This window comes from Dipteris shenzhenensis, chromosome 4 (assembly GCF_047967505.1).
Source record: "Dipteris shenzhenensis isolate YYH24624 ecotype China chromosome 4, Dip_SZ_1.0, whole genome shotgun sequence".
Lineage (NCBI taxonomy): Eukaryota > Viridiplantae > Streptophyta > Polypodiopsida > Gleicheniales > Dipteridaceae > Dipteris > Dipteris shenzhenensis.
In genome coordinates, this window is record NC_141599.1 from 3,764,721 (window position 1) to 3,791,565 (window position 26,845).

Sequence of the window (26,845 nt, forward strand, 5' to 3'; positions counted from 1 at the left end):
CATTGAAGCCTTTAAGTTTTCAGGCTTGGGAAGAGTAGCAGCCCATTTCCAATGCCACCTAGACATGACGCTGCTGGCGAAATTCCTCAAGACATACGACAACAACACCAATATCAGTGTCTTGTGTGATGCAATCGGCAATCCCCACCACCACCAGATCAATCAAGACATGGTGCGGGCATTATTCAACCTGCCAATGGTGGCGGAGAAATATTCCAACCAAAAGAAGAAGCTCGACTCCCTAAAGACGGTCTGTCCCTACGGCTGCCACAAGTGTAAAGGCCGCATCCAGTTCACCACCATCTACAAGCCCGAGGTAGAGCGCCTAGCAAGAGCCCTACAATGGCTCACTCAAGTGAAGCACACGGATCATCATCAATCCATTGTGCCCAATATCTTGTTGCGAATGGTGAACTTTTAGGAGACAAACTAGGCTGACTACTGCTCCAACCAAATGAGAGATGAACTCCACACCCACGGGGACGTCATCGGCAATCCCATGTTGTACATGCCGGTCCTCTATTACCTAAAAAATCTACATCCGTCGATCGGCTTCGGACTCGTCAAGAAATCCACCATCTGTACCATACAGACCGAGCAGGAAGAGACAGAAACAAGGTCCAAGAGAGCGAGGACAACGCCAAGTGCCACTTTGGCCACCCAAGTGCAACCGGGACCAAGACAGCTGCTCAACCAATATGAGGAAAGCCAATTGCACGAATTCATGCAACGACAACTACGCATGCAGTAATTAGGTCCTCATGATAAGGGCAAACAGGTGCAATGAGGGGGGAATGAGGGCGTATTCTCATTGAAGACCTCCAGGGCGATGACACCATCGAAATCGACCTCCATACAGGAACTGAAACTATGCTAACAACCCCTGCTGCACCCTTTGTCTCAGTCTCCACCACCCCTCAAGAGACAGCATGCTTTGCCACAGGCACCTCTTCCATGGCATGGGCAAGCCTAGCAGAGGCCATACAATTTTGCAGCACATCCTAATATAGGGCAACGGGAGGCTATAGCCATACGATGGTAGTACAGTTGTCACGCACCAACGTCATGGAGATGAACCTCTTTGAAGCCATGACAACCTCCGCAAGTCATCCGCAAAATCTTACAGAGGGGATGCAAGAGCACTTGCCACATGTCATGACAGGGCCATTTGATGATGGGGCACATGAGCCCATGGTGACATGGCACTAGGGTCGCCTTGATGACATGGCAGTCAAAGATATTTGCCACGTGGTAGGTGCTGAGCCACTAGTGACATGGCAAGGCGAGGCTTTGGCCGATGACATGGTGGATAACAGAGGTGCCCACATGTCATTGAGCGAGAGTGCATTGCAGGAGCCCGTCATGGGTGTTGAGTGCTCCGTTGAAGATGGTGTAGGTGCTTGATGGCTGTGGTTACAGAGTTGGAGGCTCCGTTGAAGGACTTCGCTCTTGAGATTTGCTCATCGAGCCATCAAAGGGTGCCTTCCTTGCTGCAGTGCCGTTGTTAACATCCACATAGTACAACCGCCAAATGCAGGGTAATCAACGAGTAAAGGTGACCAAGCCGAATGATCTAGTTCAACATGACAAGCTCAAGAGAGTTTGATACCCAAATACACCAAGGTCAATGATTACAAGCAATGTGCACACAGAAGGAGCATAGCTCAAACTCAAGGAGTTTGATCCCCAAATACCCTAAGCCCACCCCAAAGTCCAAAGATTCCAGGCAACATGCACAGGCTGTATGTTCTAGTTGCCCCTACCCAGAACAAGGAGGTGTAGGAACAAGGGATGCGCACTTCTGGGCCACGAAGAGTGCATGTGCCTTGCATTGTTCAGCTCCACATCCACAGGAAATAGCAACACCAACAAAAATAGCCTCGAAAGAAATATAGCTCAAACTCAGGGAGTTTGTTCCACAAATATTCCGAAGAAAAGGCTTCCCAAGGTGAAGGCATGAGGGCGCTTAGGAAGTTTGAGCCCCAAATCATCTGAGCCTAGGAGTGGCGAGGCTAACACAAGCGCTATTTGGGAATTGGTTAGGACCACCTCCTAATACCATGTTTGTCCCAAGTGCTTTAATATGGTTAACACAAGCGCTATTTCCGCTAGTAGGGAGAGTCGGTAAAGAATAGCAATATGCCTTAGCGCCCTACGAGCCCAAGAGCCCATGGTTGTAAAGTGAGGGAGAGTGCTAAAAAGGAGAAGGGTTGGCCTCCCTTCAAAAGGTGACTTGTATAAAAGGACAAATGTTTGACTTCGGTCTTCATTGTTGTTTGCACAAGTTTGAATACAAGCTCCCTCTTCTCTTCCAAGAGAGGGTTTTGGGTGTTCTCTTGTTTCCATTGTAGTGCCTTTGTGGTTCTCACTCTATCCCCCTTGTCCTTCTTCCCTTCCTCCTCCTCCCTTCTCCCTCCTTCTTTGTCTCCCCTCCCCTCTTCCTCTTCCCCCTTCCTCGTGTGAAACCACATTATTGCAACAATCCGGAGGCCACTTGAGTGACACCTACGAACGGCTCGTGCTATGCATTGCTCCCACAAGGAGTAGCCGAGAGTGGAAGCTCCATCGGCATATCTTCAACTACCCCACGGCATGTGAGTCACCACTAAGACCCACCACATCCATTTTGGAATGGCCCCATGTTGTTGTGGTGCTCTTGGTGTTGGTGGACTAGAGCTGTGAGCCAAGGGAGTTGTAGGAGCTATAAGTCATGGCTAGCTGTCCATGAGGTCATCTGTGGTGCAGGAGCTGAATGGAGTCATAGACTGAGCTATTGTGAATGAGCTAATCCCTAGCGAGGCACTAGAGCTATGTTGAGCAGAGGCATTGCTATTGGCGTTGCTTAGAGTAGAAGGCGTTTGGCTTCAAGTTGCGTTGAGGACATTGAGGATCTTCAAAAGCCTTGCTACTTTTGTTGCGGATGCTAGGACTAGCATTGTAGGCGCTGCATTGGGAGCTCAGTGGCTAACTGTGCATGAGCTTGGAGCTTAACTTTATTTGAGCTGTCGATGTTGAATCCAACTGAGCCGCGTGTATCATGAAGTAGGCTTTTGAAGGTTGCTTGAAAACTACTTGTTGAAATAATTACTTGTAACACCTAAGTGCAGGGCCTGAGGAAGAAGTCGAGCCCTTGAGGAGCTAGGTTTTGAGGAGGCTCCTCTCTCTCCCTCACATGAGCTTACAGAGACCTTAGAGAACTATGCAAATCTCTCATAAAAGAGGAACTCTCTCAAATCTCTCATAAAGGAGAAACTCTCAGATCGCATAAGGAACTCTCAAAGGTCTCTTTGACCAAAGAAATCAGAGAATAGATTCTCTTTCTCATAAAACAGTTAAGAAATTACTCAAGGAACCTCTCAAAGAATAAACTCGAGAACTTGGACAAGGATATCTGAAGCTCCAAATGATGGAATCGGATGCTTTTCGATCCAAAACGGAGAGGAGAAGGAGCTCTACATGAAGAGGTAAAGAAGAGATGAAGGTGCCTCACGGAGAGGGCTTGTGCCTTGACGGAGCAAGGGCTTAAGGCCTTGACGAAGCAAGGGCTTGACTCTCTCTCAAACGGAAACTCTCTTGGAGAAGGATGCCTCGTGCAAGGAGGGCTTGACGCTCATGAAGAGAGTGGGAGCGCCATTGGTTCTGATACCATGATAGCGAAAGTGAGACAAGGAGAGAGAGAGAGAGGAGTGCACATGATATAGCTACCTATACACTAAGTGTATTGACAATGAACATGATGATATACATGTGAGCCCCTTAGGGTTAGGGTTAGGGTTAGGCCCTATGCCCTATGTGGATAGTGCAATTTACAATATCTTTAATAGTAGGACTCCTTCCAACTGGAATAATATTCAAAGTGATGTGTTGTGGTGCATCTGGTACCAAAGGTGTGCTATTTCTAACAAAAAGAGATCAAAGACTGATGCTATTTTCTCATTCTTGATGTTGTCCTCAGGGTCGTGGAGACAACCTCCAACTCTTGGAGCAGCTCACTAAACAAATGCAAGCATGTATGAAAAAAGAGGAGGAATATGCAAAGAAGCATGCCACTTTCATTGTGAAGGCATGGTGGCTCATGGAAGCTTTAGTGGAGGTAATCATTGATGCTATAGATGAGACAAGTCTTCATGCATCAACACAAAGAGAACCTCGGGAGGGGAGAGGTGTCCATCTCGCCATTCGCCTTATCAATGATCCTACAGAGACTCCCTTTCCCCAAAAACATTTGGAATCACCCCCGCTACTGACGACCTCTCCAATCCTCACAACAAATGAGATCCGAAAGTTCAATACAAGAGACTTATTTCTCAGAATGACCTTGGAAGTAGTACGGCATGAAATTGTTAATGCTCTTGCTTCTGCAACTGATGCTGCGAGTGCTACCCAAAGTGTTGAGGAAGCCACTAGGCCTCACTCGACTCAAATTGCCATACAACAGGGAAGAGTCAGAGCCAACCAATGCCTTCATCTCCCTCCTGCAATTCTGGGCACTATTAGTCTTAAGGTGTGGTCTAGAGATGATAGCACAGACTGTTGGCCCTTATCATATTACCAAGTGTTTATGTCCTTCCTTCCATTTTGGCTTACCGGGGAAGAGATATATTGATGTAATGTTTGTTCTCTCTCAAATAATAAAATCATACACCCTCATAAAATAAAATAAAAATTAGACTAGACTACTCTACTTAGGATAAAAACCGAGAAAATGTGTCATTTATTAGGGACATCCGAGTGTCATATCCTTCAAGATTTGGGTCCCCATTATAAACTACATATATCTTTATATACAAGTCAACACAAATACCTTTGAAGAATTCGGGTGTAGGAAGTAAGCCTAATGAGCCTTTCCAACTAGGACTACTTGTCCACGTTTGCAACTTGGACATCATCAAGTTTCTACTAGAATTGTTGAGTGAAAATTCTCTTCTAATTTACATTCAAGCTTTACATTATCTCATGGATTTGCCCCAGAGTTGACCCTAGCTATGCAAAACTCTCTTAAACAAGATGAACTCCATTTTTAGTTCTCCCATTTTTAGCTCATTATGAGAGCTGAATGGAGTATGGCCATGGAATTATCCATTTCTATCCACATCAATTACATAGGGACAAAGTTCTTCAATCACGCCTCACCTTAATTGTGTTTCTAAAGACCAAGTGAGATGAGGTCTCATTTAAAGGCTTTGATGAAGCTAATTTGTTAGCACTATTTGAAATTACAATGAATCCCAAGCACCCTTCGTTGTTATGCAAAATATAATTCTCCCTTATAACCTAGACTATCTTTCGCTCCTAGTTCAAGTCTCCAACAGAAAATATGTCCATGTTGAGATGTTCTTACTTATGTATGAGATTGAGAATGGCCAAGGTGAAACATCAAATATTTAGACAAAATAGAGACATTGTGATGAGCATTAGCTTCCTTTTCGCATATTTGGATCGTTTACTCTCAAGTTGTGCCACCCAATTTTTTGATGATATTTGGATGTACTTAATACCCTTCGAACACCTGCATTGGAGTTTCATAGTGTTAATTTGGGGTCGTTTGTAGATTTCTGTTAAATATGCGACTACCATGTTAAGAGTTCTATCCCCTTTATCTAAACATTCTTGAATACAATGTGAATCAACCATCCCAAAAGCATTTATCATAATGGCAAATATAAGCAATGCAATAGGACATCCTTGTTTCATAGACCTTTTGAGATGAAACATAATTTAGATCTTGCTTTAAAAAGTAAAAATGAGACTTAAATAACAGTTGCTACTCTCCTCTTTTGCTTAATTGGAGGCTTCTATGCCATGGAGATAAAAGGGCAAAGTGGCCCTTGACATATAGCCAATGTTACAAAAAACCTGTAAACTATAAACATTTTCATTTTCACCGGTAAAATATATTTTCTCAATTTCATAAACTCTTCAAAATTTGGGCAATTTAATTATATTTGAACTAAAGAATCTGCAGATCTCAAAAAAACCCATCAAAATTTTGAAACCCGAACACTGCCTTATATAGCCTTACCTGCCCCAACCAAGGCACAACTAGCCTATCAAGTAGACCCAGGTCAAGTCAAAATGCGCTCCCAACCCTCATCTCCTTAATAAATCGCAGGGTGTTGCCAGCATAGTTATCGCGGAACGGCATTCCGCCTTCCTGGAACACCGGAATGCCGGTCCGGAGCTATAGGCGTGTCCGGAACGGGCGAAACGGGAGCAAAACGTGTCTGTCATGCAGAACATTCGGGAACGTGCCGGAACGTAGGGCAGAACGCCCGTTTTGGGCGTTCCGACCTGTGTGCTCCTGCGCGACGATGACGGCGACGGTTAGATAAGCTGCTGTGACTATTTTCTGGCTCGTTTGCTAAGCCTACTGCCTTCCTCCTTTGCTGGCCCTACTGTCCCAGCTGCCTGAGTCCTCTTGGCTACCCCCTTGACAGCCCGACACTCTCCCTACCTTGGCTACCCCCTTGGCTGCCCCCCACACTCTCCCTACCTTGGCTGCCCCCTTCTCTTGCTTGGTTGGCACTTGACTCTTGAGCAGGTAAAATTTAAAATTTGACGCAATGAACATTGGAATTTGGATATTCTAGTTTGCTGCGTTTTTTTCCACTTAGTGGACACTTTACTTATGTCTCATGCAAGGGCATTTTGATTGTTTTTAATATTTTCAGCCATTTATCAATTTCAATGGCACCTCCTTGTGGCATAGATGCAGAAAACAGATCCCCTTGGTGGAATGAGGTGGATCTTGTGTCCAGATATGATAGTGCAAGAGGACGAGGGTCACACAAGTGGAAGTGCCACTTTTGTGGTTCCATTAAGAGTGGAGGCACGGATCGTGTGCGAGCCCATTTAATGGGGGTTAGAGGCAAAGGCATTTCTGTTTGCCCTACAGTGTCAGGAGCAGATATCATACGATTGCAGGCACTTGTAGATAGACTTGATGTAGCAGGGAGTTGGCCCTCTGTTCTTGATCCTCGAGGTACATCATCATCAGCTGCACCTACAGGCGCGGCATCTTCAGCGAGTCCATCTACCCCATTATTTGGGGCTGCTCCACAGCCATCCGCTTCCCAGAGCCAGGCTTCAGGAGGTCCAGTGCAAGCTAGTCTTGTGGCATCATGGCACCCTGGGAGGAGGGCACAAGTAGATGCAGCAGTGGCACGGTTTTTTTATGCTGCAGATGTTCCTTTGGTAAAGGCCCGCAACCCATACTTTGCAGATATGGTGAAGGAGATTGCTTCTTTCGGACCTGGCTATGCTCCACCCTCATCCGAGGCATTGCGCACTACACTTCTAGCCACAGAGAGGACGGCCATAGAGGATGCCTTGGGACCCATTCAAGATGTATGGCGTAGATGTGGCGTCACTATCATGGGTGATGGTTGGAGTGACAATAGGAAACGCTCCATTCAGGGTATCCTTGTATACTCCAGAGGATGTAGCTTTTTTATTAAAGCTATTGACAATTCAGAGGCGGGCAAAACTGCAGCGAGGTTGGCAAATATTTGGAGTGAAGCCATTGATTATGTGGGTCCCAATAATGTCATCCACTTTGTTTCTGATGGAGAGAACTCAAACAGGGCAACATGGAGGATCATTGAGGATAGGTACCCACATATTTGCTTCACTCCTTGCATGTCACATGGGCTCAACAATATCCTCAAAGATATTGGTAAGATGCAGTGGGTGGAGCCTTTTATTGAAATGGGCAATCACATTGTTTCATTTATCACTCGCCACCACTACATTTTGGCTGTATTTCGACACAGATCCCCAAAGGATCTCTTAAAGTATTCAAAAACACGCTTTGCATATCATTTCATTATGCTAAAGCGTCTTTTTGAAGTGAAGAATCATTTGAGGCAGCTTGTAGTTTGTGAGGAGTGGGATGCATGGCGAGAGCGCACCTCAGTGGCAGGTATTCGTCGATGTAGGTCCATAGTTCTCGATGACACTTTTTAGGACACTGTTGAGGCATTGTTGCAGGTTGTGCGGCCAATCATTCTTATGTTGAGGCTTCTTGATGGAGATAAGCCTTGTATTGGCAAGGTGTACGAGGGGATAGACAGGATGATTGAGAGAATCCTATCTCTAGAGTCTCTACAGACTTTGGATGGGGGTAGGAGACAAGAGCTATCTCGTCTTGCGACAGGCAGGTGGACAAAGTATCACTCTGCATTAGAGGCTGCTGCATTTGTGGTGGATCCAGAATTTCAAGGTAAAGGCCAAGAGACAGATGTAGAGGTTGTGCAAGGTTGGTATCTTGAGGAGGCTTGTACCCAGTGGAGATGATAGGAGGGTTCGTGAAGACCTTTCCTTCTATCGACAAAAGAGAGGCCTCTTCGGTTTGCAGAATGCACAAAATGATAGGTTCAAGATCTCTAGTGCACGGTGGTGGGAGGATTATGGGGCAGATACACCATTGCTGCAAAGATTGGCCATTCGAGTGCTTAGCCAGGGTGCTAGCTCCTCGCCCTATGAGCGCTTATGGAGCAGTTTTGGGAACATTGCAAGCAAGAAGAGGAACAAGCTTGGTGTCCAGAAGGCAAATGACCTTGTATTTGTTAATGCGAACTTGCGTTTGCTTAACAAGTTCAAGGCTGAGTGTACTCCAGAGCCATTTATTGGATTTCCCCTTGATCTTGATGACAATGATGGTGAGGATCAGCCAGAGGGAGAGGATGATGTGGAGCAACATGAGGATGAGCATATTGAGGGACAGCCTGGACAGGAGGATGAGATCCCACTTGCTGATGACTAGTCTTTGACTCACCAGTTACCTTGGCCCTTGACGCTAGTTTTGTACTTGTCATACTTGATACTTTTGTCATATGTACATTGTACTCAACAGCCAGCTTTTTGTATTTTCAGCTATTATACATCCTCATGCAATGTACTTTCTTTTCAGTTTCAATTTGGAGTCTGGACTCTGGAGTCTTTAAATTTTTAATGTTTAAGACTTTAAAGTTTAATCTTGGATATTCAAATGTTTTGTCATTTTATGTCATATGCTGACATGTCATATGACATGGCGTTCCCCGACATTCCCGATCCGCTCCCGTTCCCGTTCCCGCTCCCATTCTAGCATCCGACGTTCCCGGAACGTTCCCATTCCGCGGTGACTATGGTTGCCAGCCCTACATGGCCTGGTAAAACAGCCCACAGATTGGGCAGATCCACACACATATGTTAATGCCCTCATGTCCCACGAGTATGGCATTGCCTGCTTCTAACAGGACATGTGCTCCCATCATTCTGATTATCCTCCTCCTCCATCACACTAATTTATGGTCTTCAGTCTTCCACTTCCCAGTTCTTTTTTTATTGAAATAGGTCTACTTATATATTAATCAAAACGACCAGATTACAACTAAAACAAAAAGCTCTAAAGACGAGCTCTTACAGACTCATCAGGCAAGCTAGCTACCAACCATTTGGATTGGTTCACTATATCCATAACAGCCTTCTTACATGTCAGTAAAAACACATCAGTCTTGTTCATAGAGGCCTCACATCTAGCTAACCATATTCTATGAAGCGTTGAATATCTAATAACATCCCACATAATGGACTTATCTGTCCCGAGATCTGCTCTGAATAAGGCGGCACCCTTGGAGATATACTCCAGCCCTAGGTCCTTGGCACACCATGCTCGGATAGCTCCCCAGAGATTCCACACCCACGTGCATCCCCAGAACAGATGGGTTAAGAGTCTCCGCTCCAGCTTTGCAAATTTTGCATCCGTCGTCTACTTGTAGCCAGGGGACTAGGCTGCCTACTGGGAAGTGTCCCCCTCCTATCCTCCACAGGAAAAATTTGACCCAGCTATAAGGAGTGGCTTTCCATGCCCGGCCAAATCTGCCCCTCCATGTTGTCTCCAAGTCCTCCCTCAGCCATCTGTCATTATATCTTTGATGCCAGCTCTCCTTGGCTGCACACATCGTATCCATTTGCTTCGCTGTCAGTTTGTTTAGCGGGATCCCTGAGTCCCATTCCCATTCCTCTGCAGTCGAGGCCGTTGAGGAGCATACATTATACGGCCACATAGATGGTATTTGGCTCATAATCCCAGCCCAGAAGATAAGCTCAGCTAGGGACAGCTGAAACGTGTCCTCAATCTGAGCTAGGGACATCCACCCTTCCACGTGTGGGTTCCACAGTTCTTCCCAACAGTGTATGCCCTTGGCATCTATTTTCCCTGCCATGGCTTCATTTCCAACTGCAAAGCAGCCTCCTCCTGGCCACTTGCCATCACAACGATAATTTGAGTGAAAAGTCTGCATGTAGCCCTTTCCACCTTAGCTTGCTGACTCCTTCCTTCCACCCAACCACCAGCCTGTTAAGAAAACTAGACTTTAGAGTGAGCGGGGCAACCAAAAATAGTTTGGTCCACATATCCAGTCCCGTAAAGTGTTTGACAGATGCCATACGAATCGCATCCTCCAGGAAACCTGCCCAAGGCTCTTCAGACTCAAGGAAACGTACCCACAGCTTCATCAGAAAGGAGGTAGACCGCCTCCCAAGGTCTGGGATCCCAAAACCTCCCTGCGCCTTAGGTGCACACAGAATTGACCAAGAGAGCCACTTCCATTTAGTTTTCTTCCAGATAAAAGCTCTCAGCTCTTTCTCGATCAACAGCAGGTGGGATTTGAAAAGGCACAAACTGACAGGATATAGAATGAGGCCGGAGCCAAAATGTGTTTCACTATCGTGCATCTGCCAAGCATGGTCAGTGGCACCTTCGACCAAGCCTCTATCTTGGCCTTCATCTTTGGCCACCACCACATGAATCTCTGGCGAATAGTAATCCCGACCCCAATGGGGACTCCGAGATGCCTGATGACTTGTCCCTTGGGCACCCACTGCAGACCCATTTCCTTCGTCCACTAAGGGGGGCCCTTCCTGGATACATACATAGCTTTGGATTTTTCCCATTGTATTTTAGAGCCTGAAGCTTCACAATGGACCTCAAACAGGCCTAGAACTATCTGAAGCTGTTCCGGATCTGCCTTGCAAATCGAGTTCGAGTCGTTTGCAAAAAGTTGGGCAAAGAGAGGGGCATTCGATCCTGGGATTCGCATTGGGTCGATCGATCCTCTTGTAATTAGCTTACGAAACATTGCAAGCAGCGGCTCAGTAATTATTGCGAACAGCAGTGGGGCCAAGGGACACCCTTGCCTTATGGACCTTCTGAGCACAAAGCCCTGTACTTCTGAGCCGTTCACCAAAACCGTGGCTGTTGCATTAGACATCAAAGCCCTGATTATAGACAGAAATCTCTGGCCAAAGCCCATCGCTTGCAAAACCTCAGTGATGTATCCCCACTTGACTTGATCATAAGCCTTGTCGAAGTCAATGTTGAGGACAATGATTTCTTCCTTGTTCACCCATGCATGTTCCATTGCCAAGATGACATTCAGCACATTGTCTCTTCCTTTAACAAAGCCATATTGCTGTCCTGACACCACCTTAGGGACGAGGCTAGCAATCCGGTTTGCCACCATTTTAGCTAGCAGCTTATATGCCACATTCAAAAGAGATAAAGGGCGCCAGTCCCCCAATTTCTCTGTCGGAAACCGCTTGGGGATCAGCCTAATTAGGCCTCTATTTACTTTGGGGGAGAGGATCTCCCTTTCCCATGCAGCATTAGCCATCTATTGGGGTAAAGGCACTATGGCCACCCAAGTACAGTTAGTACACTTAAGTACAGTTAGTACTTTTATTGCTTATCCATTGATATAAAAGGTTGACTGTGTGCTAGGGGAGGTACACACACATACTTCTTATCCCCACACTCTTGTGTCCATTGTGTGTGTCGGTGTGCTCTCTCCTTCTCTCTCTCTCCCACCCTCACAAGTGGTATCAGAGCCTAAGCCTGCCAATCTCCCTCCCATTCTTCCAGCAACAGCGCCTTCAAGCTATCAGCAGCCTAAGCTGCTGCATCTTCGTCGCTAGCAGCATCGATCTGTTGCTTCAGCAAAGCCGACGCAATCCAGCGCTGCCAGCTCAAGCCACCAGCGACGCCAACAGCAACGCCACCAGCGACGCCACCACCGGCGACGCCAGCAGCGGCGACGCCAACAGCAGCGCCGCCAGCTTCAACGGCCAGCGTCGCCCATACAAGCGACGCCTCCAGCGGGCCGCCAAGTCGCCATATAAGGCGACGCCTCCAATGCGCAGCCAAGACAGTCCGCCGTTAGCTCGCCACACAGGCGAGCAACCCGCATCAGCCCGCCAGTCCTACGAGCTCCCACCAGGAGTTCTCCAACTGCTTTGGCAGTGTTACAGGTACAGGTGCATTCTTCGAGCTCATTGTGAGCATTACTGGTATTGGGGGAGGCAGATAACAATCTATGCCTACTGTGTGAGAAAATCCTCAACATTGAATTGCAGAATCAAGGGGCTTTTGTAGCCAGTGCCAAATATTGGCTTGTATACGCACGCATTGCGTTTATCCTCCTATTTGGAGTTGATTCTTGCAGGATTCATATGCATTTGTTGACCTACGGGACAGTGGAAGATGCATTGAGTACTACATTGTAGACTTGAGCACTGAATGTGCTAGTCAAATTGGGGGTTTTGCAATTGGATGCATATCAGTGCTGGGGGATGCAATTAAATGCCTTACAGTGGCTAGTGAAGCAGTAAATGCACTAAAATTCTGAGAATTTTTTCTTCCAGTCAAGGGGCTTTTTCCTAAATCCCACTCTAAACTGTGTTATACAGTTTAAGTGGTATCTTGAAGCTTGAAGTTGACAGGTTTGAACAGTCAAACAGTCATTTACTGATTCTGTACTTTCTGGTACAGTCAGGTACTGTTCTTTGTCAACTGTGGGGCTGATTACAGTCATTGTACAGAAGTACAGAGTGCAAAATACACTGCTGTCTTTCACTGTAATTGCAGGGCACATGCTGCTTTAATATCAGAGTATTGCTGATTGTACAACAGTGCATTTAATGATGCAAACACAGTTGCTGTTCGGATACTGCAGCAAGCAGTAAACAGTTATAATTCTCTGTTTAATTGGGAGAAATATTTGCAGGTGCAGTTCCTGTTGTTCCGCTGCAGTAATTAAATTTTTTGAGCACAGTTCAAGTGCCTGTGTGCACTTGGTTTGCAGGGAGTCAGGCACCCAAGTGTGGGTTATATTTCTTGCTGATTGTAATGGCTTCATCCTCGGAGTCCTCTCTTCTTAATATTAAAAAGTTGCAGGGTGCTGCTAACTACCCGATGTGGAAAAAGATGGTCCTGAATGTGCTAATCCTCAGGCAGTTTCATGCTCCTATTATACACAAAGGTGTGAAGCCCACTGGCACATCTGATGATGCTTGGGCACTAGCTGATCTGTCAGCAAAGTCCATAATTGAATTGTCACTCCATGAGAGTGTTGTTTGGAATGTGGATGATGAAACAACAGCCTGGGGTGTGTGGAAAAAGCTACAGGACACATATGAGCAGCAAAGTGTAGCCACAAAGATATATTGGTTGCGCAAGTTCTTCAATCTGAAGATGAAGGAAGTGACCTCCATGGATGCACATCTCAATGAGTTCAATTCAATTGTTACTCAACTTGTGAATCAGAAGTATGTGGTGGATGAGGAAACCAAGGGTATGGCACTCTTGATCTCTCTTCCTGAAAGTTGGGATACATTCACCACAGCTATAACAAATGCAAACACTTTCATAAGTTTTTCAGATATCACAGGGCTGATTTTACAAGAAGAACAGAAGCTGAAAGCTCAAGATGCAGTAAAGCCTAACAATGCCTTGAATGCAAGGGGGAGAAGTCAGCAAAGAGGCAAATCCCAGGAAAGGGGAAAAGGCAGGAGCAAGTCCCGCTCCAACAAAGATGTTGAGTGCTACTCCTATGGCAAAAAGGGGCATACCAAAAAGCAGTGCTTTAAACTGAAAAATGATAAGAGAGACAAAGCCAAAAACACTGATGCGTCAGATGCAAAGGCAATTGTACCAGTAAGCAATGGCAAGAGCAGTGTGAAGATTGAAGAGCTTCATTCTACACACGGTTATGACAGTGAGGGAGAGGTTCTATTTCTCTCTATTTTGGATGCTCATTCTCTCCATGCAGAAGATTTTGCAGACATGCACTCTTGGATCATTGACTCAGGTGCCTCATTCCATGTTACACCTTACAGAGAATTGTTTGTCAGGTATGCAGCAGGCAGTAATGGAGTCGTGTTTCTAGGGGATAATCATGCATGCAGTATTGTCGGTGTTGGAGATGTCAGGCTTGTATTTGCTGATGGTACTCAGCTTATGCTTCACAATGTCAGGCATGTACCCGAAGTCAAGAAAAATTTGATTTCTACAGGCATGTTGGATGACGAAGGTTTTGTGACCAGCTTTGGTCATGGTTTTTGGAAGGTCACCAAAGGTGCCCTGGTTGTTGCCAGAGGTTCTAAGATTGACACGATGTATACTCTTCATGCTAAAGTATGTAATCATGCTGATATTCATGCCACCGAGCTGCGGAATATTTCTATGTGGCATAGCCGGATGGGACATATGAGCATAAGTGGAATGGAGCAATTGGCTCGCCTTGGCTACTTACCGTCTCTGAAATTTTCTGATTTAAAGTTTTGTGAGCACTGCATATATGGTAGACAGTTACAGTGTCCTCATAAGAGGAGATTAGGACATAAAGATGCTCAACTTGAGCTTGTGCATACAGATGTGTGTGAGATGCCTAATCCTTCACTTGGAGGTGCACGGTACTTTGTCACATTTATAGATGATTCCACAAGGAAGGTGTGGGTGTATCCTCTTCGATTGAAGAGTGATGTCTTTCCAGTGTTCCAGAAATGGCTTGCTATGGTTGAGAACCAAACAGGCAGAACATTGAAGGCTTTGCGGTCAGATAACGGTGGGGAGTATATGTCTAATGCATTCAATGCATTTTGTGATGCTAGAGGTATTAAAAGAGAACTCCCTGCTCCTTACAGTCCAGCGCAGAATGGCACTGCAAAGCGTATGAATAGAACCATACAGGAAAAGTCCCGCTCTATGATGTCACATGCTGCTTTACCTCATGGATTTTGGGCTGAGGCTGTAAAAACAGCAGTACACCTCATCAATAGGTCACAAATAAAAGACTAGATGGTAGAGTGCCAGAGGAGCTTTGGACAGGAAAACCTCCTTCCTATAAGCACTTGAGGGTCTTTGGCTGCACTGCGTATGTGCATATACACAGAGAAGATCGCAGCAAGCTTGATCCTAAGTCTCCTAAATGCATTTTTCTTGGATATGGTGACAGTGGTGAGATGGGTTACCGCCTATGGGATCCTGTAAATAAGAAGCTAATACACAGCAATGATGTCTTATTTGATGAGTCATGTATGTTTAAGGTAGTAGATAAGCCTTCTGATGCTTCAGAGGTTGACATAGATGACTCGGGACATCCTGTACAATTCAGGCAGGCTGCAAATCAGCCACAACAGCAGCGTAATCAGCCAATGCATGATGCTGCAGCAGGTCCAAATGGACAGCCCGCAGTGGCGGAAGATGTACTACAGGACATGCCACCTTTGGAAGACCTCCCAGGCATAATTCTGCAGCCTGATCTACTGGAACAGCCACCTGTTTTAGGTGAGCAGCAAGTTGGACAGCAAGACCAATGGGTCCGAAGGTCCACTCGACAAATGAAACAGCCAGACAGATCTGTTCCAGGAGCAGATTTTATTATGCTTACAGACTGTGGAGAACCTTCCTGTTACAAGGAAGCCGTGTAAATGCATGATAAAAGGCTATGGGAACTAGCCATGAAGTCTGAAATGGACAATCTCCATAAAAATGGTACTTGGGAATTGGTGCAGTTGCCTAAGGGCATGAAAGTACTGCCATGCAAGTGGGTGTATAGATTGAAAGTCACACTTGCAGCTAAGCCAAGGTATAAAGCCAGGTTGGTTGCCAAGGGCTTTAAGCAGGAGTATGGTGTCGATTTTGATGAGATCTTTTCTCCAGTGGTTAAGATGACCACACTCAGGATTGTACTTGCCTTGGTTGCATGTGAGAATTTGGAATTATGCCAAATGGATGTGAAGACAGCCTTTCTTCACGGTGATCTTCATGAGGAGATCTACATGCAGCAGCCAGAAGGATTTGCAGTCAAGGGCAAGGAGTCACTTGTATGCAAGCTTAAGAAGAGCCTTTATGGGCTGAAACAGGCACCAAGGGAATGGTATAAGAAATTTGATACCTTCATGAAGTCCCAAGGTTTCAGGAGAAGTGATGACGATCACTGCTTATATACCAAAAAAGCTGCAAATGGCAGCTTAATCATTCTCATTTTATATGTGGATGACATGCTTATTGCTGGTAAAGCTCGTAAGGAGCTTGATGACCTTAAGAAAAGATTGCATGAGGCCTTTGATATGAAGGACCTTGGTGATGCAAATCACATACTGGGAATGCGGATACGGAGAGACAGGGGACAGCGTTTGTTGTATTTGTCTCAATCCGAATATATTGGCAAAGTATTGCACAGGTTTCATATGGAGGGGGGGAAGACCCTTAATTCTCCACTGCCTCCATATGTGAAACTCAGTGCAATGGACAGCCCACACTCAGATGATGATAGGGCTGAAATGGCCAAGATTCCGTATGCTTCAGCTTGTGGCAGTCTCATGTATGCCATGGTTGCTACCAGACCTGATATTGCGTTTGCAGTGGGAGTGGTTAGCAGATATATGGCAAATCCAGGCAAGAAGCATTGGAATGCAGTGAAAGGTATCATGAGATACCTGAAGGGCACATAGGAGTTGTGCATATGCTTTGGCAAGCAGGATGCAAAGGTGCATGGTTATGTGGATTCAGATTTTGCTGGTCATCCAAATAACCGGAAGTCTACTACCGGTTATGTTTATATATTCACTGGAGGTGCAGTGTCATGGATGTCAAGGATGCAGCAGTGCATAGCCTTGTCTACCACGGAAGCTGAATATATTGCAGCCACAGAGGCATGCAAGGAGGCCTTATGGCTATCTCGGCTAGTGGGAGATTTGGGCATTACAGGTGATATTCCATTGTTGCATTGTGACAGTCAGAGTGCTATTCAGTTGGCACACAATCCTGTCTTTCATGCAAAGACAAAGCACATTGATGTGAAGTATCACTTCATCAGGGAGGTAATAGATGATAAGCTGATTCAGCTTGTCAAGATTCACACGGATGACAATCCAGCAGATTTGTTGACAAAAGGCTTGCCTGCAGAGCGGTTTGCACATTGCCGACAGTTGATGGGTATAGGTTGAGCCTCATTTTGGCCTTGTACTCCATTGTGTATATGCTTTATTTCTCTCATTTATTTTTACTTGAGGGCATATTGCCTTTAAGTGGGAGGTTGTTGGGGTAAAGGCACTATGGCCACCCAAGTACAGTTAGTACACTTAAGTACAGTTAGTACTTTTATTGCTAAGTACACTAAGTACACAGTACTTAGTGTTGTAACCTTATCCATTGATATAAAAGGTTGACTGTGTGCTAGGGGAGGTACACACACATACTTCTTATCCCCACACTCTTGTGTCCATTGTGTGTGTCGGTGTGCTCTCTCCTTCTCTCTCTCTCCCACCCTCACACCATCCTCACGAAAGAGCCCCTGACTACGCCCCAGATTGCCAAGTACAGCTCGACAGTAAGACCATCCGGCCCAGGGGACTTGTTCTTTTTCATGCGCAAAAGAGTACATCAGCCTCCTCAACAGTGAATGGGGAACCTAGCGCTAGCTTGTCCTCTTCAGTAATTTTTTTATCCACACATTCAAGCAGCAGCTGCCGGGCATCTGCCTTGCAAACTGTCTTAAGCTCAGCAGCCCCCAAAATCGACTCCAGAGAGGATGTGATGTGTTTGTTTATGCAGTCCAGCTCAGTGATCCAGTTTCCAGCCTGGTCTCGAATGCGATATATATTGTCTTTAACCCTGTCCGACTTTAGAGTTCTAAAGAAGAAGGCTGAAGGTGCATCTCCAAGTGTCATCCATTTTACTGAGGATCGAATTCTGGCACCTTCTGCCTTATGTAGCTCTGCTTGTCTCAGCAAAACCGACAACCGCATCCTCTGACACACCAAGGACGAGCTTCCCGAGGCCCCCAGAAATCTCGTCAGTGAGGCCCTGGTAGTCCTGCCCGGCCTCTTCTGCCATATCCATGTCCTCCTCCGTGTCAGTGTCCTGCATGCTGGTTGCTTGATCATCCTTTGCCCTCTTCGCAGCGGGGAATGCAGAAGGGGACTTGGGAATCATGAGGCTTGCCCCAAAACCGCCTTTTGGCGGCCGGGAGCTTGAGGGAGCTATGGCGCGCGATCGTTTAACTTTACGGGGAGCAAAAAGAGACCGTGTGTCGCATCGGAGATGTTGTATCCTTTCACTTCCCAGTTCTTGCAGTGAGGGTATGTGATTGCAAACATAGAGGCGTACATGTAGAGCCTAGAAAGTTTCCCTCCGTCACTGTAATGCTTTTGATACGAAATTTTCACTAAAATCTACGGTTCAGAAGAGCAATAATTGCGAGGAATCAGTCTTCTTTAAAATAATATGGGAATCTGAATTGCTACCAATACAAGTTTAAACTCAGTGAAACGTGGGTGAAGTTTTTACAAACCAAGCACTGTCTATGGGGGAGCACCTGAGATTGCAAAAGAAGAAATGACGACACAAAGTTTACCAGAAGCAGCAGAACATACAGCTCAAAGGCAAAACATACGATCTCTTCATTTCCTTGTGATTTCTGACAGCATGCAAGAACCAAACTATGGCAACCTAACCTATCAGCGAACATACATACTTATTTTTCTAGGAAATTGTGACCTGCATATCTCGGACACACTAACAGTAATTCATCTCTCTCTCTCTCTCAGCCAAGAAACCTTGTATTATTTCAAATCTTTACCCTGAGCAACGGCGGCAGCAGCCTCACTCAAATCCTCATCGAGGAAGATATCCCAGTCGCCGTCCCATTTGATGAAAAACTCTGTGTCAGTAAAATATTGCACTCGATGCAAATCGCCTGCAGGGGTGTAAAGAAAATCACCGGGCCCTAGATCGTAAACTTGGCTTTTGGTTAGATTCCACACCCGCTTCTTGCCGCTAGTTACGATCAGATCGTGGCCAAAAGTGTGATGATGGGCAGGTTCCAAACTCCCTGCCTTGAAGCGCACAACCGCCGAGGTCGGGTTCTCCCTCACAATAGTCATAGATCCTCCCGGCATTATCTCGACAGGATCGAACTTTCTGGTCGCGGCCAGATTGCAAAGGGCACAGCCGTGCGACTCTTCTCGCACTCCTTGTTGGGCATCTAGAGGTTGCGGGATCTTCGCCATCTCTGCAATCGAACCATCCAGGAACGTCTGAATTTCCTCTGGCCATGGATTGCCATCGTTTGCAGGACAGGGCGCTTTGAAGGGGGTCTCTAGCCAAGTATCAAGGATCTTCTTCCCTTCTTCAACCGGAGTAACCTTCGCTCCCAGAGTGAGGACGTTGGAATTGTTGATCGACCTACAGTTCTTAGCTTCTTCTACCGAATCACAGGCTGCTGCGTACACCCCTGCAAACTTGTTAGCAAAGATGGAGACACCCACACCAGTGCCACAGACACAGAGGCCACGCGTCTCGGTTCCGCCGGCTTCCTCCTTGGCAGCTGCAGCAATCCGTCTCCCGACCTCTTCTCCAGCGTTGAAGTAACTAGCAACGCCCAGATCCTCGACGGCGATGCCTTTGCTGCGCAGGTGATCGACCAAACAGTCTTTGAGGGCAGCACCGAAGCCATCGGCAGATACAACGACCCTGAATGAAGGTGCTAAGCTCGCCATGATCTGTGGAAGGGGAAGCTCAGACGGTCACTTGGGAGTGTGCTTCTCTTCTCTCAGTCGAGATTCTTTGTGTAACTTCTTTGGGACTAATGACACTTTTCCAAACCTCGAGGACAAAACAACATGAATGCTATGAGCGAATATTCAGAAGGCCTGCCTCATATGCCCAACTTGGAAGAGAGAGAGAGAGAGAGACTACTTCGATGTGCACCAAGGAGAAGAGGGGGACTTGGCTTGAAATAGAAAGAGAGAGAAAGAGGGAGGGATATCACATGCCCTCAATCAATCATAAAAACCAAAAACAGGCAAGTGGACCAATCAACACTTCACTAATAAAAACTAAAAAAATTTTGCCCAATATTAGCTGGGACTTGGAGAGGAAAAGAGCGAGAAATTGGGGGCGGGGATAAAAAAGGATTAAGCTGGGCGGCCATCAATTAGGCTCCCTGTGACACACGTGGAAGGCCAAAAAGTCGGGGCAAGCCGAATGAATTGTATTAGAAAAGAAAAGTGTAGGTGTACGACGAAGGCAGTGCTTAACAATTTTAGCTTTCGCGGAAGAAATTCACACAAGTTTTTTGAAAAGCCGTTGAGAAACAACGGAGAAATTTGAAGGGCAAGCGCAAACTGGAGATGAGTCTGCCCATGGCGATAGCTTCGCCTGAGGCAGCCACTCTCAACCCAGCTCAAGTCCCTACTTCACGAAGTATCTCAGGTACTGCACCACACACCTCGAATCTTACCCTTACACTCTGCCAACACTTGGTTCTCATTGTCATCATATGCTCCCGCAGGCAGGTTAATGACAGAACGATTATGGAAAGAATACTTCACGGATCCATCCCAGTGGTCGGATAACCGAAAGAACAAAGTAAGAATTCGACGAATGATTTGCACGAGGACAAAGGTAAAGCTTATTCGATCGTATTGGCCAGTCTGACGAGTCTGTTGTGAGTTTTACCAGGCAAACCCGATGGCTCCAGATTTTAAGCACAAAATTACCAAGGAGTCTCTATGGGTAGATGGCTGGTACAATCCAGATTGGGTTGAAGACATTCTTGAGGAAAAGGGTTCCAGAAGCAAGGGAATGCACTGGGTCAAAGCACTGACTGCTCAAACCGGGTCAAACTCCCTTGGCTTGGTGGAGGCTGGCGGCAATCGCAAGGCTGGAGTTAGGTCTGGGGTACAGGTGAACGCATCTATGGTACAAGAACTCCGAGAGAACATGGACTGGGAAACACTGAGCATAGAGGAGACACTCACTTCTTTGGAACGAATGCTCCAGCGGCCTTCGGTTGGGAATTTTATATGCGTCTTGCACAAGTGCAGAAAAGAGAAAAATCTAACCTATGCTAAACGCTTGCAGGCCTGCATATGTAAACGTGGGCTGGAAGGTCATAGATCTCTAGGGAACTACCTTGTCCCAATGTTCGTGGAGTGTGGAAGCATCTGCGATGCTCGGCAGGTTTTTGACACGTTGGTTGATCCCAATGAGTATTCTTGGACTGCTCTCATCACAGGTTATATTGAATGTGGGGAACTACAGCATGCCCTCAAGCTCTACCAGAAAATGCAAGAGAGTTGTGTACGTCCCAGCAAGTATACTTATGTCGCCCTTGTCAAGGTTTGTGCAAGGCTGAAATATGGGGAAAGAGGACGACAAATACACTCAGAGATTGCCAGAATTGGGTTGGAGAAAGACCCTTTTGTTGGCAGCACGTTGGTTGATATGTATGCCAAATGTGGCTCGCTTGCACAAGCACAGGAAGTGTTTGACTGTCTTCCCGTTCAAACTGTATTCTCATGGACGGCACTAATCTCGGGATATGCTGAACATGGGTTTGGTGCGAAAGCGCTGAAGTGTTTCAAGCAGATGCAACTGGAGTCTGTGTCTCCTGATGCTGTCACGTTTGTTTGCATCTCGAGGGCTTGTGGCAGCCTAGGAGCCATAGAGAAGGGCCAAGAAATACACGCTGAGATTGCCAGAAAGGGGTTTGAAAGAGAACCTTTTGTTGGTAGCACGTTGGTCGATATGTATGCCAAATGTGGCTTGCTTGCAAAAGCACATGAAGTATTTGACAAGCTTCCAGTTCGAGATGTAGTCTCTTGGAGCGCATTAATCTCAGGATATGCCACAAACTGGCTTAATGAGGAAGCGCTGAACTGTTTTGAACAGATGCAACTAGAGGGCGTGTCTCCGGATGCTTTCACATTTGTTTGCAGCTTGAAAGCATGTGGCAGCCTAGGAGCCATAGACAAGGGCCTAGAAATACATGCTGAGATTACCAGAAAGGGGTTGGAAAGAGATCTTTTTGTTGGCAGCACCTTGATTGATATGTATGCAAAATTCGGCTTGCTTGCAAAAGCACAGGAAGTGTTTCACAGGCTTCCAGTTCGAGAGGTGGTCTCCTGGAATGCATTGATAACAGGCTATGCACAACAAGGGCTTGGCATGGAAGCCCTGAATTGTTTTGAGCAGATGCAACTGGAGGCTGTCTCTCCAGATGCTGTCTCATATGTTTGCAGCTTGAAAGCTTGTGGTAGCCTAGGAGCCATAGAGAAGGGCCGAGAAATACATGCTAAGATTGCCAGAAAGGGTTTGGAGGGAGACCCTTTTCTTGGCAGTGCCTTGGTCGATATGTATGCCAAATGTGGCTTGCTTGCAAAAGCACAAGAAGTGTTTGATAAACTTCGGGCTCCAGATGTAGTCTCGTGCACTGCACTAATTGCAGGATATGTTGAACATGGACTTAGTGAGGAAGCTTTGAACTGTTTCGAACAGATGCAGCTGAAAGGCATCTCTCCTAACGCTGTCACATACACTAGTAGCTTGAAAGCTTGTGGTACCCTAGGAGCCATAGACAAGGGCCGAGAAATACATGCTGAGCTTGCTACAAAGGGGTTGGAAAGAGATCCTGCTGTCGGCAGCACGTTGGTTGATATGTATGCTAAATGTGGCTTGCTTGAAAAAGCACAGCATATGTTTGATAAGCTTTCTGTTCGAGATGTAGTCTCATGGACTGCACTAATTGCAGGATATGCCATACATGGGACTGGTGAGGAAGCACTGAACTGTTTCGAACAGATGAAACTGGATGGTGTATTTCCAGATGCTATCACGTTTACTTGCAGCTTGAAAGCTTGTGGCAGCATTGGAGCCATAGACAAGGGCCAAGAAATACATGCAGAGATTGTCGAAAAAGGGTTGGAAAGAGATCCTCTTGTTGGCAATTCATTGGTCGATATGTATGCCAAATGCGGCTTGCTTGCAAAAGCACAAGATGTGTTTTGCAGGCTTCTGGTTCGAGACATAGTCTCTTGGAATGCAATAATTACAGGGTATGCTGAACATGGGCTTGGTGAGGAAGCACTGAACTGTTTTGAACAGATGAAACAGGAGGGTGTGTCTCCGGATGCTGTCACATTTGTTTGCAGCTTGAAAGCTTGTGGTAGCCTAGGAGCCATGGACAAGGGCAGAGAAATGCATTCTGAAATTGCCAGAAAAGGTTTGGAAAGAGATCCTTTTATTGGCAACACTTTGGTCGATATGTATGCCAAATGTGGCTCTCTTTTGAAGGCACGGTTAGAGTTTGACAGGCTCCTTGTTCAAGATGCTGTCTCCTGGAATGCATTAATTGCAGGATATGCTGAACATGGGCTTGGTGAGGAAGCCCTGAACTTTTTCAAACAGATGAAACTGGAGGGTGTGTCTCCAAATGCTGTCACGTTTGTCTGCAGTTTGAAAGCTTGTGGCAGCGTAGAAGCCGTAGACAATGGCCAAGAAATACATGTTGAGATTGCCAGAAGGGGGTTGGAAAGGGATCCTTTTGTTGCCAACACTTTGGTTGATATGTATGTGAAATGTGGTCTGCTTGCAACAGCACGGGAAGTGTGCGACCACCTTTTGGTTCGAAATGTAGTCTCATGGACTTCACTAATCACAGGATATGCCGAACAGGGGCTTGGTGAGGAAGCATTGAACTGTTTCCAACAGATGCAAGTGGAGGGTATATCTCCCAACGTAGTCTCGTGGAATGCATTGATTGCAGGATTCGCCCAGTTAGGCAAAAGTGAACTTGTTTTTCATATGCTTGAGAGAATGAGAGGAGAAGGTGTAAAGCCAAACGGGGTCACATTCCTTAGTGTTCTTAATGCTTGCAGTCATGCAGGTCTTGTGGACAAGGGCCTAAAATTGTTTGAAGCCATGAACGAAGATTATGGCATCACTCCAACTATTGAGCACCACAATTGCATCATTGATCTTGTTGGCCGCGCAGGCCAATTAGACAAGGCGTCAGCGATGGTGAAGACGATGCCTTTCCAACCTGATCTTGCAGTGTGGCTTACAGTGTTAGGTGCTTGTAAAAAATGGGGTAATTTGGAGCTTGGAAGACAGGCCTTTGAACATGCAGTGCGATTGGATGAAAATAATGCAGCAGCCTATGTCTTGATGTCTAACATCTATGCAGATGCTCACATGCAGGAGGATGAGGAGAAGGTTGAAGCAATGAGAGTGAACAGTATGGAAGAATTTGGGACAGAGCTGGACTGAAGTTGACTAGTCATGCATTCCTTTGGTGGTGTGGGAGATACAAGGCATCCCCACAATAAAGGTATATATACAAAGCTAGAATACGTTTTTCCTCAAAATGCGGGAGGAAGGGTATGTCTCTCAGATTTGCATTGTGTATAAGGGCATCATTGATGCACAGAGGGATGGGTTATGTGGGTACAGCAAGAAGCGGGCTATTGTGTATGCCCTACTGGGTATAGCTAAGGGAACACATGCCCTTGTACTAAAAGATTTCCGTGTTTGTGATGACTGTTATGCAGCCATTACACTTATATCAAAGGTAAAGCAGAGAACTGTTGTTGTAAGAGACAGAAACCGTGTGCATGTCTTCAAGGAGGGAAAGTGTACTTCTTGGAACTATTGGGCATCTACACTTATCCAATGTCCATCTTATTTCAAAGGTTTCTGCAAAAATGATGATAAGACTGGTGATACATATGCAGAGGAGGACGATGAAGTGAGCTGACTCTTGATTGGTCTTCATATGATTAGGACTCTGTTGCTAAAAGCAAGCTGGTATGAGCTGTAAATTGTAGGTTCTAGAAATTAAGTCTGGAATCTATACATCAACATACCTCAAAAGTTTGATAGCATGTCCAAATTGCAGTTTGAGAGCTTGTGTTACTTCTTTTATTCCTCCCATTACCATGTGATTTATTTTTTGGAATTTTGTAATTATCAAACGTGTGACTGTACAGTCACTGAATGGGTGAGTGCGAGAAAGAGGCATGAGTGGGAGCAGGTAGAGTTTATGATTGTGTGACAATGTGTGTGATTGTCAAAGTGTGCGCAGATGAGCGAAAGAGTGCCGGTGGGTATGCAGATGCGTGTATGTGAAGGTGTGTGCCCTGTAACTCCTTTGAAGGCTTAGCAAACAGTTAACTAAGAAAAGGTGACTGGCACTAACTGAGAAGCATGTGCTGCAGGCCTTTGCATTACCTTATTATGCAAATTGGCTCTAGTGCGTGCATTTGAGACTTGTGCAAGAGAGGCTTTTTTTTTTCCCAAAGAAAGGAACCTTCTATTAATGCGAAAGACTTCATACAAAACAGCAGCCCCGAAGGTGTATGGAAAAAACCAGGAAAAGGCTGAAAGAAAAACCGGCCTGTTCTAGAGAAACCCAACTCACTGCCTAGGGAATCTCTGGTACTGGGGCTAACAGCCAAGTGGGGGGACTATACAACCAGCGAATCCCTTGCGGAGCGAAGATGTTGAAGACTCTTGCAAGCCAAGCCTTGCAGAATCGAGCATGCTGCTCAATAGTCGCTCTAGAGCCTGGAGTCCCACGCTTGTAGGTGAAGCGTAGAGTATAGATGATATCCTGCCAGATGGCGATCATGGTAGTCGCGGGTGGAACTTGATGCTCACCCATCACGAGACTGCAACGAGCCACCCAAATGTTCCACGTAGTAATATTGGCTACTACCTCCCAAATGCTGACCTCCGGAGGAGAAAGGGGAGCTAGGCTATTAGGGGGGACTGCCTCATGGAGCTCTATCCTCTGTATGCTCTGATCCTGTATCTGGTATGCTGGGGAGATCTCATCGATTTGGAATGTGTGTCCTCCCTTCATCAACCAAGCCAACATCCCCTAGGTGTAGTCCCTCTGAAGACTATGCATGCGGGTCATGATCATGAAGGCTCCCATCCAGATCCTTGATCCAGATCCTTGCTGCTTTGTGATAGTTGCAAAGGCGAAGTAGGATATCTTCCTTGGCCGCAAACTGGACCATAATCGTGTCCAAAACATGGAACGAACATTTTGGGGCACTCTGGGGGTCACCCAATGCCACTCCCTCGAGGGGGTCCACCTCGAAGAGTCCATCTGAAGCCTCCTGCCATTCCTTGTGGTATAGGAAAAGAAGGGCATCTCGTCCATCTGCTTGGCAAGGCCGCCCCTGGAGGGCCAGAACCACTCTCCTAGATCCCATTAGACCTCCCTCAAGGGTCTACCCTTCCATAGCCAGATGCGCCATCTGGGGGCACCCTGCTTTGAAATGTTGGGAGGGTCAATGTGCCACTCCTTCCCCAAACGTCCCACCACTCTGATCATCTCCCAGTGAATCCCATCAAGACTCCCATCCATCTCAGGGTCCCTCTCAGTGAGTGGGTGAAGTAGGCCTTCGGAGCCTACATGGTAGAAGTCAGGGGGTGTGCTACCTCGCTGCATCATCATCCTCAAAGGGACACTAGTTCAGGAAAACTGCCCCAACCAAGTGCTGTCCCTCCAAGCGTGGAGTCCCTCCTACCAGGACTTAGGGATGGCTAGATCGATCTCTCATCCGTTGCCCTGTCCCTCACGGATGCACTACGGCGCCGAGCCTCGCCTTTGACTCCATGGGTAATCTGCTCCATCTGCCAAAGGACTTGGCCGGGCCATTGTCCCACTGTGCCCAACCAATGTGCGTCCGCTGTCCAAGTATGCGTCCCTCCTAATCTCGGATCTTT

At 46.4% G+C, this 26,845-nt stretch overlaps 2 protein-coding genes and 2 pseudogenes across 3 annotated transcripts; 2 read left to right on the forward strand and 2 right to left on the reverse strand.

Annotated features, from left to right (window-relative positions):
• The first annotated feature begins 7,374 nt into the window (after positions 1-7,374).
• LOC147902342 (uncharacterized) lies at positions 7,375-8,764 on the forward strand (annotated as a pseudogene).
• Positions 8,765-10,254: 1,490 nt separating this feature from the next.
• Positions 10,255-11,657, reverse strand: LOC147902343 (uncharacterized). Its single transcript, XM_087373194.1, has 2 exons — positions 10,971-11,657; positions 10,255-10,905 (listed from the first exon to the last, which is right to left on the reverse strand). Exons 1-2 carry the CDS (start codon positions 11,655-11,657, stop codon positions 10,255-10,257), a joined length of 1,338 nt encoding a protein of 445 aa, XP_087229320.1.
• A 6,410-nt stretch (positions 11,658-18,067) lies between these two features.
• On the reverse strand, positions 18,068-20,010 carry DRT102 (DNA-damage-repair/toleration protein DRT102). The gene has a single exon (XM_087374181.1). It carries the CDS (start codon positions 19,822-19,824, stop codon positions 18,889-18,891), a length of 936 nt encoding a protein of 311 aa, XP_087230307.1. The 5' UTR covers positions 19,825-20,010; the 3' UTR covers positions 18,068-18,888.
• A 378-nt stretch (positions 20,011-20,388) lies between these two features.
• LOC147902345 (pentatricopeptide repeat-containing protein At3g03580-like) lies at positions 20,389-24,967 on the forward strand (annotated as a pseudogene). The gene is made up of 3 exons (XR_015540869.1): positions 20,389-20,539; positions 20,619-20,695; positions 20,789-24,967. The product of XR_015540869.1 is annotated as a pentatricopeptide repeat-containing protein At3g03580-like (transcript).
• The last annotated feature ends 1,878 nt before the right edge of the window (positions 24,968-26,845 follow it).

Coding starts and splice junctions, on each gene's coding strand:
- LOC147902343 (XM_087373194.1), bottom strand. CDS start 11,657: ATGGCTAATGCTGCATGGGAAAGGGAGATCCTCTCCCCCAAAGTAAAT. Junction 10,906..10,970: donor TAGTTCTAGGCCTGTTTGAG/GTCCATTGTGAA, acceptor GTATGTATCCAG/GAAGGGCCCCCCTTAGTGGA.
- DRT102 (XM_087374181.1), bottom strand. CDS start 19,824: ATGGCGAGCTTAGCACCTTCATTCAGGGTCGTTGTATCTGCCGATGGC.